Raw genomic sequence first — 13,879 nt, 5'->3', positions numbered from 1 at the left:
ACAATCTCAGCTCACTGCAACCTCCGCCTCCTAGGTTCAAGCGATTCTTGTGCCTCAGCCTCCTGAGTAGCTGGGACTACAGGTGTGGGCACCACCAATCCCAGCTAATTTTTGTATATTTAGTAGAGACGGGGTTTCCCCATGTAGGCCAGGCTGGTCCTGAACTCCCGGCCTGAAGTGATCTGCCAGCCTCGGCCTCCCAAAGTATTGGGATTACAGGCATGAGCTACTGTGCCCAGCCAAAATTCCAAATATAAACGTGTCATTGAAAAGTTTTTTTTCTGTTTGTTATTTATTTGAGACAGAGTCTCACTCTGTTGCCCAGGCTGGATGCAGTCGCATGATCTCAGCTGACTGTAATCTCTGCCTCCCAGGTTCAAGTGATTTTCCTGCCTCAGCCTCCAGAGCAGCTGGGATTATAGGCATGTGCTACTACCCCCAGCTAAGTTTTGCACTTTTTAGTAGAGAAGGGGTTTTACCATATTGGTCAGGCTGGTCTCGAACTTCTGACCTCAAGTGACCCACTCGCCTTGGCCTCCCAAAGTGCTGGGATTACAGGCATTTACCACTGTGCCTGGCCAATATGTCATTTAATAGTATAGACTTACAGACTGCTAGTGGCAGTAAATGATTTACAATAATAAGTATATACAAAAGGTCAGGTGCAGAGGCTCATGCCTGTAATCTCACCACTTTGGGAGGCGAAGGTGGGGGAATCACTTGAGCCCAAGAGTTTGAGACCAACCTGAGAAACATAAGGGGACCCCCATCTCTACAAAAAAGTAAAAAATAAGCCTGGTGTGGTGGTGTGCACCTATAGTCCCTGCTACTCAGGAGGCTTGAGACAGGAGGATCGCTTAAGCCTGGGAGGTTGAGGTTGCAGTGAGCCATGATCATACCATTGCATTCCAGCCTGGGTGACAGAGACCCTGTCTCAAAAAAAAAAAGTCTGTCTACCTGTCTATACACACACATACCTACAAAGGTATCTACAAATAAAGAGTACTGTTACACATGTGATAAGGCAACCTAATAAAACATATCAGCCACACAAATAATTCAGTTTAGTTCATGGGGAGCATGGAAAGGGCCACTAAATGATAGAAATTTGAGGTTTAGCACAACTATTTATAAGAACTGAAGTAATGATTCTGGTTCCTCAAGTCCCATAGGGATTTAAAAAAGTTTTTCATGACAAATGTCATTTTTTTGGCCTCCCTTTTTTGAGCAAGGTTAATTCATGTCAACAACAACAAAATAATGATGCAAAGCTTCACCATTCTAGCATGCTGAATGGCTTTTATTTAAAATAAAACTGTAAATAGTGTTATTTATAGTACATTATTTATCAGTACTGCTCTCTGGTAGGCATAAATTTTATCTTAAAATCTGGAATAGCTTTAGAAAAGTCTAAAATGTATATTCTTTGGGAATATGGAAAGTAAATATTTACTTAAGGTGATTTTGACAAATTATCACGAACCTGAAAATATAAATTAAGACGTAAGTATTAAAGATGTGATCTTAGCGTACTGCAACCTTGTGAGGCTGACAAGATGGCTTCTTACAGAAAGGAATGACTTGTGTAAGAGCTGCCTAAGTATATAAACTTGATATATAAGAAATTTAGGCCAGGCATAGTGGCTCATGCCTGTAATCCCACAACTTTGGGAGGCCGAGGTGGGTGGATCTCTTGAGCCCAGGAGTTTGAGACCAACCTGGGTAACATGACAAAACCCCCTCTCTACTAAAAATATGAAAAAATTATCCAGGTGTGGTGGTGTGCACCTGTGGTCCCAGCTACTTGGGAGGCTGAGGTGGGAGGGTCACCTGAGCCCAGGAGGCAGAGGTTGCAGAGAGCCAAGATCACACCACTGTACTCCACACTGACCCTGTTTCAAAAAACCAAACAGAAATAAATTTAAAAGTAAGTTTACAGATGTAAATACAGAACCCTTTTGGACAACAGGATATGAAATATAGTATAGTTCACCAAAATAATGGGTATGGGAGAACTGTCAGTTTAATTCTATAACATTTTAATTATAGAATAGTTCAAAGAAATCGTTATTTAGTTGATATAGGAAATTACTGCTTTGTCCTTAGGGAACCTGCTTTATTGCAGAGAGATGAGAGGTGTCATAGCTGAGTGGAAAGAGCTTTGGCTCTGGAGTCTGACAAACTCAGGTTTGCAGCTTACCTCTATCACTTATTAGTTTGTACGACTGTGGACAAAATATTTAGCTTTCCTGAACCCCAGTTTCCTTAGTTGTGAAATGGAGATATTACCCACTTTGTCCACTTTTTGGAGTTATATATTAAATACATACAAAACCAGAATAGTTTAAAGCATAAGTTTTTTCTCACTTGGGCAAAAAATCATAATTAGTTGCCAACTGAAAGTAAATGCTACTTCAGCCTCAAAAAACTTCAATCAGCCTCAAAAAACTCAAAAACCTCAAAAACTTCAATCAGCCTCAAAAAACTTCAGTACTTATGATTTTACTTCTACTCTTAAATTGATTAAGTAAACTCTATTAACACTGCCTAAAAGGTAAACTCTAGCCCAGTTGAAGTCCAAAGTGTCATAAACTGTAAGTGAGATCTAAAAATACTGAGATTTCATAAAAATTAAGTTGTGGAATATACTGACTTCTCTTGTATTTATCAATGTATGCTTATTAAAAAATTGTAAAATTTGGAGTCATATGTTAAAGCTAAATGGCCAAATAATGGATATGATGATATATGTTAAAATGAAACATAATCACCATTGTGATGATAATTCTATCAGTATAGTCTTCTTACCCCCATTTTGTTAGCTGCACGCAGTCTGAAGCTGTATGTCTTTCCAGGAAGAAGGCTGCTCACTGTACATTCTACTTCAGAACCTTGGTAAACTTCTCTAGGTTCATCTTTTTCTATAGGAGACATTTCCACACTGTAACAGGAAATGGGTGATCCACCATCAACCAGAGGGGGTCCTAAAGGTGGAAAGATTGATGCAATTTAACAAGATGAATACTTTCTGTTCTAACTTAATAATAATTTATTACCAAAATGGAAATTACCCCATCGTAACTGTATTTCTTTTGCTTTGGGTCTACCCTGCAATCTGGGAGGGAGGCATGGGCCAGGAGGCACAGCTGGAGTCTGCACAAGTAAAGATTCAGAGACCTGCCAAAACAAAAGCAAAAAGAAAACAAAAATGCCCCAAAACCAAATAATCAGATTGCTTTTGGTAAGGAAACATAACATAAACATAAATATTGCACTGATAATTTGAAATTGTACTTGATTGTCAATGAAAAAGGAATAAAGTTCTGAAAAAAAATCAAAACCCAATTAAATAAAAATTCAAAATTTTCACAGACAAAGACATGTACTGTGCAAGTACTATATACAAAGCAAGTTACTGAAAACGAACTTCAATGAACCCTTCCTTTCCTTTTCCTTCCATAACTAAAGAAAAAAACAACTTCCAACGCAATTTAATGGGCAATATTTTTTATCTTCTCCAAAGGGATCCATAAATCTCTTCTTCTTTTTTTTTTTTTTTTAATTAGAAAAAGTATTTATTTCTGCTCCTTTCATTCATCTTATTGTTCAGGAAACAGTCTTACATACATATCTGAAATAATCTACCATCACACACTCTAGTTAAAGGCAAAGCACCACAGGTAAAGCTGATCAGCTGTCCACAGTTCTCAGCTTATGGAATCTTGCTTCTGGATTTTATGTTAATTTCTGAAAATCAGAAATGTCATCTCCAAAAAATGTTAAGGGGGTTGTAAAAAACAATCACTTTATTTGATATTATAGTTGTAGATATGGAGTCTCTTTTCTTTAAGAAATGAAAAACTAAAAAGAAAATGCCACTCAACATTGTTGGTATAGCAATAGGTCAGCAGGAAAAAAAAAATACTGTGATAAACTTGTCTCTTTAATACCAAGAAGAAATTCTAATGCAAGCTTCAATACGCTTCCTGTTTTTTCACTAGATATTTCTTTTACTGCTGCTCTTCATTCTTTTCCACATGTCATACTGGAGGATTGGTACAGCCTTTAAAACTTCATTGACAGGAGCAAATCCAGTATCCACTGATTTCTTCTCAAAGGCACTCTAACCCATCAGATAGCCTGGCAGTTTCATTCTCATGAATACTCTAGCCATGAAAAAACTCAGTAGGACACAGACGAATCCAATGAACAGAAGAAGAAATCTATTAAGTTTTGGGATATTTGGTGCATTCGATCGGTCCAGGATTATGAAACATAAACCTCCCATTGTAAATAGGAAGCTGGATGCAAGTCCTTCCATAATATATTGTCCATTTACTCTGTAGGCCAAGAAAGCTACTGGCCTCTGATGCCCATGTTCATCAGTCATAGAGCCAACACTTGGAGGTTCAACAATAACATCATAAATTATTCCTCCGGTAATGAGGAAGTAAAACACCACCACCAGAGCATACACAGTCATGGCCGACGGCATGTGCAACCAGGGCGGCTTCTTCAGCTTCAGGTTGGGACATTCGAGCACTAAGAACAGGACACGGTACGAGGTCTCCATGTTGGTGGCAGCAAGAGCCGTTCTCGGCCTCAAGCCCCACGTGCCACCCGGAAACAGGCCCGCCCTCCCTAACAACTGCCCATAAATCTCTTCTAAGGAGGGATGTTTTAATATACTGTATAAGCTGATTGACTGATTGATTTTTAGAGGTGGGGTCTTGGTATGTTGCCCAGGCTGGAGTGCAGTGGCTAGTCACAGGTATGATTACAGCCTCAAATTCTTGAGCTCAAGCAATCCTCCCACATCCAGAGTAGCTGAGACTATACACATTCATCACTGCACCAGGCTTAACTTATACATTAAAAAATTATCTTTCCTTCATCCTTTCCACCTAAAAATAATTCTGAAATCAGGTAAGCTTTTCCAGGCATTTGACATCTTTCTAGGTATTTGATATTGCTTTTAGTTTCTATGCTATATTTATATTTTTAAAAGCCTTTATTTTCAAAGACACTCTGTTAAAAACAATGCCACACTGGGCCGGGCGCGGTGGCTCACGCCTGTAATCCCAACACTTTGGGAGGCTGAGGTGGGTGAATCACAGGGTCAGAAGATTGAGACCATCCTGGCTAAAATGGTGAAACCCAGTCTCTACTAAAAATACAAAAAAATAGCCGGGCGTGGTGGCGGGCTCCTGTAGTCCCAGCTATTCAGGAGGCTGAGGCAGGAGAATGGCGTGAACCCAAGAGGCAGAGCTTGCAGTGAGCCGAGATCGTGCCACTGCACTCCAGCCTGGGCGACAGAGCCAGACTCCATCTCAAAAACAAACAAAACAACAACAACAAAAAAAACAAAACAATGACACAAACTCAGTGCCATATTCCTTACGTGCAACATATTAAGGTTCGTATTTAACATTCTTTTTAAACACAAAATATTTGGTCATCTTTTTATTAGAAAGCTATCCTACACAAAAATGCTGTAAAATGCTATAGTAGAACAGGATTTTGTGCATGTGTATGTGTGGCTGCTTTTCTTAAATCCAGGGAGATTTTCTTACTGGATAAAATGAAGCAATTGGAGGACAAGCCAGCTAGGCAGGACTCACACTCAGTTTCACATTAGTTTCATTTTCAACAAAATGCCTATATTTCATTTTTAAAAAAGAATACTTTCATTGCATTAAATTCCATTTTGAAAAAAAAAAAAACAAAACAAAAACAGCCATTATGAATGATCCAAGAAAGCATTCTTGGTTTAATTCATTTAAAAAAAAAAAATCACTTGGCCAGGTATGGTGGCTTATGCCTGTAATCCCAGCACTGTGGGAGGCCGAGGCCAGTGGATCACGAGATCAGGAGTTCAAGGCTAGCCTGGCCAACATGGTAAAACCGCGTCTCTACTAAAAATACAACAGTTAGCCAGGCGTGGTGGTGGACACCTGTAGTCCCAGCTACTCGGGAGGCTGAAGCAGGAGAATTCTTGAACCCAGGAGGCAGAGGCTGCAGTGAGCCCCGATCGTGCCACTGCACTCCAGCCTGGGCGACAAAGTGAGACTCCATTTCAAAAAAAAAAAAATCACTCTTATTAATAAACATATGTCCCTAGAACATTATGTCTTTATATCAATGGTACACTTTAAGTTCATTTTGATTACTGAGTCTCTAATAAAAAAATAATGGCCAACTTTTTTGGAATGAGTAAATATTAGAAAGTAGATTTAAATAGTAGATACTATTTTATGATGTGTCCTCACACACATAATTTATGGAGCAGTAAATCAGTCTATAATTATTTTATTTCTATTTCTGCTTAGTATGGTTATTAAGCATCATTCTCAAATTTATCTTTATAAAATTTTCTCCAATGTTTTCATGTATTTGTTTTTCCAAAGCTGAATACCAACCAGACAACAGACATACACTGAATACTTACTGTGAGCTAAGTACGACATTAGAATATTTTGGTCACTATTAAATTAATCAAACAGGTTATAGAAGTTACTTTGCTCCATTTGTGGGTATGTTTCAATATTTGAAGTGGCACCTGGTGATCCTACCCCATTTAGCCAAACCTAACACCACCACAAAAGAATCTACATATAAGTATTACCGCACTCTGTCCTCCATCACTGATGCAGTAAACTCGTAAACGATAGAAACAGCCTGGATTCAGTCGATCACAAAGATGTTCCCTGGTAGCGCCACTGTATATCATTTCCCATTTGTTTCCTGTAAGGTGAGGAATTGTGTTCAATCAGATACTAGGTAATGTTTAACGTTTTGGTATCATGGACACATCAGGTATCCTAGCTTCACAAAGTAAGTATTTATGTAATTTGTCAGAAACAATTTAGGCTTGTTTCGGTTTCCTGGAAATGATCTAATTTTCTTTATATGTGCAACTTCCTAGACAAGTCTGCATGGCTTCATGGAAGTGAAATATCTCTGTAATTCTGTACAGACTTTGGCCTAGATTGATAATTTACTTTTAATTAAGCATTTTAAATGTGTTTACTGGTCCAGTAATAACGTTATAGCACACAAAGAGTACAAAAAACCAGTATCAGAGGAAGTCTAGTCCTAATTAAAAGACATCCTTTTTTTTTTGGCAGGAAATAGGTCATTTCATAGAAATAAACACTGCTAAATGTGCGATTCAAGAATAAAGTTCACTAGTTATAAAACTTACTACTAAAACTAGTATGATGTGAGTTAAATTTTAGAAGTTAATCCTTCTCTATCTGTATATAAATCTAACTGAATAAATTAACCTTCAGAAGATTCATAGTATCTAAAGACTTGGTCTAGGTGTATAGAGGCTGAGTAATGTAAACAAATGAGAACAAAAAGAACATGTAAATGCAATGATACAGGTGTACAGCACTCTTACATTTGATTCACTGTACTTCTGGAAATCACAATTTAAAGTGGACCGTAACAGGCAAAATCCTAACTGCTAGAAACAAAGAAAAAAAATCCAGGACAGCCCAAAGTGAAGTAAACATCTTTTTACAGTGCCTTATGAAAAGCAGGAAGAAAGAAAAGATATAACATAAAATGTAAAGCCATAAAGAATAGAAAGAGACTGGCTGGAATAAATCTATCAGTGTTTAATATCCATTCATACCGTTAGAACCTTCTGCCATCTCCACCACATATTTATTGATGGCTGCTCCGCCATTGTCTTTTGGTGGATCTATCCAAAGAAGCAAAGTAGTATTAAGCAAAGTACAAAACAACATAAAAATGATTAAAAAACCTAATAAACAGAATACCAAACTAGGTTTAAAAAAAAAAAAATCACCTGCAATGACTTAATACCAGTACCCAATTACTCCATGCTGTTGTCATCTGCTTTCACTTAATTTACCATATTTAAAATAGGGCTCTCTATAACAATTTTTAATGGCTGCATGATACTCCACTTGCTTTATTTATTTTTATTTTTTTTTTTTAGATGGAGTCTCGCTCTGTCACCCAGGCTGCAATGCAATGGTACGATCTTGACTCACTGCAACCTCTGCTTCCTGGGTTCAAGTGATTTTCCTTCCTCAGCCTCCTGAGTAGCTGGGACTACAGGCATGTGCCGCCATGCCCAGCTAATTTTTATATTTTTAGTAGAGACGGGGTTTCACCATGTTGGCCAGGCTGGTCTCAAACTCCTGACCTCAGGTGATCTGCCTGCCTTGGCCTCCAAAAGTGTTGGGATTACAGGTGTGAGCCACCATGCCCAGCCTCCATTTACTTTAGATGTTAAGGTTGTTTGAAATTTTTGAATATTATAAATATCACTGAAGCATTTTTACTGGTCTGAATTTTTCAGGCAAGGGTCAAGTTTATGGGATCTTTGTTTTTCCATTAGGGATGTAGGTAGGTGGTCGATAAATGTTTGTTTTCAATGAATGGTTTTCATTTCTCATGAGAGCCAGATGACCCAGGTGACTTTAGCTGCAAGTTCAGTAATCTTTCATTTCACACAGTGCTACCCCTGCTCATTATCTTACAGTGGATCGCAAGTTGCTCTTTATAATATCTTAACCTACCATGTATGAGTATAAGGTTTTCCACAAAAAATATACCCAATGAATGACTCTCACATTTCTTTTTGGACTGTCTTGAGATAACAAATTTACTCAAATATCTTTAAAATTATCTTCATATTCAAATTATTTTAATCAAACACAAAAGTGATAATGTATAAACATGCACAATATCTTACCCCAAGTTATTTTAAAACTGTGTGAATGTATCTTTCCTTTCACTGAAGGCTTTACAGGTATGCCTGGTTTATCAGGGCAAGTAGTAAATTCTACTACTTCACTTGGATTACTTTTACCTTCTGAGTTGTAAGCAATAACCTGTGATGAGAACACAAAGACATAAAATAATGCTTTTGATACCTAATGATACTGGCTTAATGAACAAAGTGATAGGAGACAAACAGCTTCAACCAAATGATAAAATACATTTTTTTAGCTTGGAATGGTTTGTTCTTTGAGAACTGCTTGACTCCAATAGATACTTGGCATGTATGAAGAGTATGAAACTGTACTTCCCTTTTTAGAGTCCGTCCTGGGAATACAAGTGTAAAACCTAACATTTTGATACTAAATAAGAATCAAAGGAACAAGCTATAATCTGGTGATTCTTGATGGGCTTTAGGCTTGCTTTGTTTCTTCTTTTAATATTCTTCGTGGGTTTAGAAAGAGGTCCATACATTCTTTGAATCTCCTTTCTTCAAAACGTGAAGTTTAATCCCCCTTCCCTTGTGTGCATGTTATACTTAATCACTCACTCTAACAAACAGAATACAGCAGAAATGACAGTGTGTGTAACTTCCCTATGGAAAAATTCATGTGGTAAGGAACTGAGATTCCTGGAGACAACCATGTGAGTGAACTTGAAAGCAGACTCCAGTCCCAGGAGAGCCTTGAGATGACTGCAATCCCAGTTGACATCCTGATTACAACCTCATAGAGACCCTGCATTAGAATTACCAGTTAAGCTGGTTCTCAATTCCTGACCCACAGAAACTATAAGTTTGTTTTCTCAAGCTGCTAAATTTTGGGATAATTTTTTATAAAGCAATAGAGAAATATAATTCCAATCTAGGTATTATTCTATTATAGACATTTAACTATACCTGTATTGTTACATTTTCTCCTCTCCTGAACTTAAAGATCCTCAAGTCCAATACCAAACCATGATTTTTTCTTCTCTAAACCTGCCCCTCTTTTTCTCTCCCCACAGTAAAAAGCTCTACCCGTCTACCTAGTTGCTCAAGTCAAAAGTGTTAGAGACAAACCGCCCCAAAAAAGCTTTGTGCTACTTTGTACTGCTGACACTCCCCATAAACCTCTCCATGCTGCCCACCCCTCCCCCTTATGCTCTGCAACTCTTCTCTGTGAGGCCCACCTTTCCCTCTGAGCCCCTTTACATTTCTAAGCCCTTATCTAGGTGCCACTGAAACTAGGCCACATAAAACTTAGAAACTAGGCCTCATAAAAAAGAACTTAAAAAAATTAACACCAGGTGGCTCTGGATAGGGTCCCACCCTGCCTCAACAGGGTCCCACCCTGATAGGGTCCCACCCTGCCAATTCCGGGAAACAACCTCATGGGGTCCCACCCTGCCAATTCCGGGGGTCCCACCCTGCCTCGAAGTTCCCGGAATCAACAACTCCAGGAAAAAACCTCATAAGGTCCTGCTCTAACCAATTAGAACAAGACACCTTGCTCAGGCCATAGACAGACCCAATTACCACGCGCCTAAAGCTTTGTTTGAATTTCGCGCCCTAAGCTGTGTTTGAACTTGTGTTTGCCTAGATAAACAGCCTGTAACAAGCACTCAGGGTCCCAGGGCCAACTTAGAGCTTGGGACCCTAGCGCGCTAGTAATAAATAACTCTGCTGTGAATCTCGTGTCGGTGATCCTTCGCGGCGACCCCTGCCCAGGAAGGAATCGACAACATTTGGTGCGTTGGCCGGGAAGTGGGGTCGTCCGAGGACCCCCGACCCATCCGGCGGAGACCCATCTGGCCCGGGCCACGGACTGCTGACTGAACGGACCTACCAGGTACTTTCGTTTTGTTCTGTCTGTCTTGCCAGCTAACTCTGAACTCTGGGGAGTACTCCTTCTGAATTAAGTGGGGAAGGGGGACAGACGTGTCCGGCACCTTCCCACTTACGCCCCGGGGGACGCCCTGGCGGTAGTCTGGGAGAAGGCTGACGACTCAGTCAGCCTCCTTAAATCTGTAGGCAGGCCGCCCCTGCCGTCTGAATATTTTGTAATCTTGTGGCGCCACTCTCTGGCCGCGTGGCTTCTCCTTACTTGTCTGGTCTTTGTTTTTGTTACTTTCGTTTTGTCCTTGTTATACGTGGACGAAATAAGACAGACGTTGACGACTCCTTTGTCTCTGACCCTGACTCACTTCCCTGACGTTCGGGCTCGAGCCCACAACCTCTCCATAGAAGTCCGTAAAGGATGATGGCGAAAATTCTGCTCGTCCGAGTGGCCTACCCTCCATGTTGGGTGGCCCCGGGACGGAACATTTGACCTCCCAATTATCTTACAGGTTAAAGCAACAGTGATGGATCCTGGGCCACACGGACACCCAGACCAGGTGGCCTACATAATTACTTGGGAGGATCTGGTCCGAAACCCTCCCTCTTGGGTGAAACCCTTCCTCCATTCCCCTTCCCCATCCCAATCTACCCTCCTTGCCTTAGAAGCCCCAAAGAATCGGAATCCGGACCCGCATAAGCCAGTCCTCCCAGATGAACCCCAGAGGGACCTCCTCCTTCTTGATCCCCTGCCTCCTCCACCTCAAAACCCCCTTCTGGGACCTCCACCTTACGCTTCACCCTTGCCCCCTGTCTTGTCCCCAGCTCTTTCCTCTACCGCCTCGGCCCCTACCCTTTCTCCAACTTCTCCCTCGGCCCCTCCCTCCACCCAGTCTCCTTCTCCAGCCCCGCCCAAACTCACCCCTCGGACGCCGCCGCCGACACCTCCTCGTCTCCGCTTGTGGTGGACTGAGGACCCAGAAGGCCCTTCCACTTAGCAATCCTCCCTTTTTCCCCTCCGTACTGTCAATCGCACGGTCCAGTACTGGCCCTTACCTCTACAACTGGAAAACCCATAACCCTTCCTTTTCCCAAGACCCCCAGGCCCTAACCTCGTTAATAAAATCCATTCTCCTCACTCACCAGCCCACTTGGGATGATTGCCAGCAACTCTTGCAGGTCTTCCTAAACACTGAAGAAAGGCAGCAAGTCCTCCTGGAGGCCCGGAAAAATGTGCCAGGACCAGGAGGCCTCCCAACCCAACTTCCCAATAAAATAGACGAGGGATTTCCCCTCACTCGCCCAGACTGGGACTATGAAACGGCACCAGGTAGGGAGAGTCTCCAAATCTATCACCAGGCTCTGTTGGCGGGTCTCAAAGGGGCAGGAAAGCGCCCCACAAATTTGGCCAAGGTAAGGACCATGACTCAGGAAAGGGATGAAAGCCCGGCAGCCTTCATGGAAAGGCTTCTGGAAGGGTTCCAAATATATACCCCATTAGACCCAGAGGCCCTAGAACATAAGGCTACCGTAGCTATGGCATTCATAGACCAAGCTGCATTAAATATCAAAGGAAAACTCCAAAGACTAGATGGAATCCAAACCTATAGATTACAGGAATTGGTTAAGGAGGCAGAAAAAGTGTATAATAAGAGAGAAACCCCTGAGGAAAGGGAAGCCAGGTTAGCGAAGGAACAGATAGAGCGAGAGGATCTAAGAACCGAGTGAAGGATAAGCATTTAACAAAAATCCTGGCGGCAGTTGTGAGAGAGAAAGGACCAGGGAGAGAGGGAGAGAAGCGGAGGCGGCCGGCTGGCCCCCGTGTCTTCGCATCATGGCAGCCACCGCTATGCTGGTCAAGGACTCTGCTAAGTTAACCCTTGGGCAGCCACTAACTGTTATTACCCCACATGCTCTAGAGGCCATAGTGCGGCAGCCCCCGGACCGGTGGATAACCAACGCACGCCTAACCCACTACCAGGCCCTCCTACTGGACACGGACCGCGTCCAGTTTGGCCCTCCGGTCACCCTAAACCCTGCTACGCTGCTGCCGGTACCAGAAGACCAACCAAGCCCACACGATTGTCGGCAAGTACTGGCTGAGACCCATGGAACACGGGAAGACCTTAAAGACCAAGAACTCCCAGACGCGGATCACACCTGGTACACAGACGGCAGCAGTTATCTTGACTCAGGTACCCGGAGGGCGGGAGCGGCGGTAGTAGATGGCCACAACACCATTTGGGCACAATCACTACCTCCTGGCACGTCTGCACAGAAGGCTGAGTTAACAGCACTAACCAAGGCCCTAGAGCTGTCCAAGGGAAAGAAAGCTAACATTTATACTGATAGCCGGTATGCCTTTGCAACGGCTCATACTCATGGAAATATCTATGAAAGAAGAGGTCTCCTAACCTCAGAAGGAAAGGAAATCAAGAACAAAGTTAAAATAATTGCCTTATTAAAAGCCCTTTTTCTTCCTCAAGAAGTGGCTATAATTCACTGCCCCGGGCATCAGAAAGGACAGGATCCAGTCGCAGTAGGACGAAACCAGCCACATAACTATTGAACATACTTATACCCCAGAAGACCAGGAAAAAGCAAAAGCCATAGGGGCTATAAAGAACAAAGACACTAAGAACTAGGAAAAAGGAGGAAAAATAGTCCTTCCCCAAAAGGAGGCCCTGGCAATGATCCAGCAGATACATGCCTGGACACACTTGAGTAATCAAAAGCTAAAATTACTGATTGAAAAAACTGACTTTCTAATCCCAAAGGCAAGTACCCTCGTAGAACAAGTGACATCTGCCTGTAAGGTCTGTCAGCAGGTAAACGCTGGGGCTACCCGAGTGCCAGAAAGGAAATGAACTCGTGGTAACCGCCCAGGAGTCTATTAGGAAACAGACTTCACTGAAGTAAAACCTCACTATGCTGGATATAAGTACTTACTGGTGTTTGTAGATACCTTTTCAGGATGGGTAAAAGCCTACCCCACCCGGCAAGAAACGGCACACATAGTAGCCAAGTAAATTTTAGAAGAAATCTTTCCTAGATTCGGACTTCCCAAGGTAATTAGGTCAGATAACGGGCCGGCCTTCGTTTCTCAGGTAAGTCAGGGGCTCGCCAGGATATTGGGAATTAATTGGAAATTACATTGTGCCTATAGACCCCAGAGCTCAGGACAGGTAAAAAGAATAAATAGAACAATAAAAGAGACCCTTACTAAATTGACCTTAGAGACTGGTTTAAAAGATTGGAGACGCCTCCTATCCTTAGCTCTGTTAAGGGCCCAAAATACACCTA

General features: G+C 41.8%; 1 protein-coding gene and 1 pseudogene across 5 annotated transcripts in view; both read right to left on the bottom strand.

The window, feature by feature from the left end:
• The window catches only part of FNDC3A (fibronectin type III domain containing 3A), a 226,865-nt gene that overhangs the window by 15,978 nt on the left and 197,008 nt on the right, over positions 1 to 13,879 (bottom strand). For all 5 annotated transcript variants that reach the window (XM_045377429.3, XM_065533245.2, XM_074022025.1 and 2 more), the window contains 5 exons: positions 8,735 to 8,873; positions 7,643 to 7,711; positions 6,626 to 6,744; positions 3,072 to 3,177; positions 2,809 to 2,984 (listed from right to left, as the gene is read on the bottom strand). In XM_045377429.3, coding sequence (XP_045233364.2) covers positions 2,809 to 2,984; positions 3,072 to 3,177; positions 6,626 to 6,744; positions 7,643 to 7,711; positions 8,735 to 8,873 — 609 coding nt within the window. The remainder of the gene's footprint in view (positions 1 to 2,808; positions 2,985 to 3,071; positions 3,178 to 6,625; positions 6,745 to 7,642; positions 7,712 to 8,734; positions 8,874 to 13,879) is intronic.
• LOC102121451 (oligosaccharyltransferase complex subunit OSTC pseudogene) lies at positions 3,545 to 4,628 on the bottom strand (annotated as a pseudogene).

This window comes from Macaca fascicularis, chromosome 17 (assembly GCF_037993035.2).
Source record: "Macaca fascicularis isolate 582-1 chromosome 17, T2T-MFA8v1.1".
Classification (NCBI taxonomy): domain Eukaryota; kingdom Metazoa; phylum Chordata; class Mammalia; order Primates; family Cercopithecidae; genus Macaca; species Macaca fascicularis.
The sequence above is the reverse complement of the archived record's forward strand: the minus strand, read 5'-3'. Positions and strand labels throughout refer to the sequence as shown.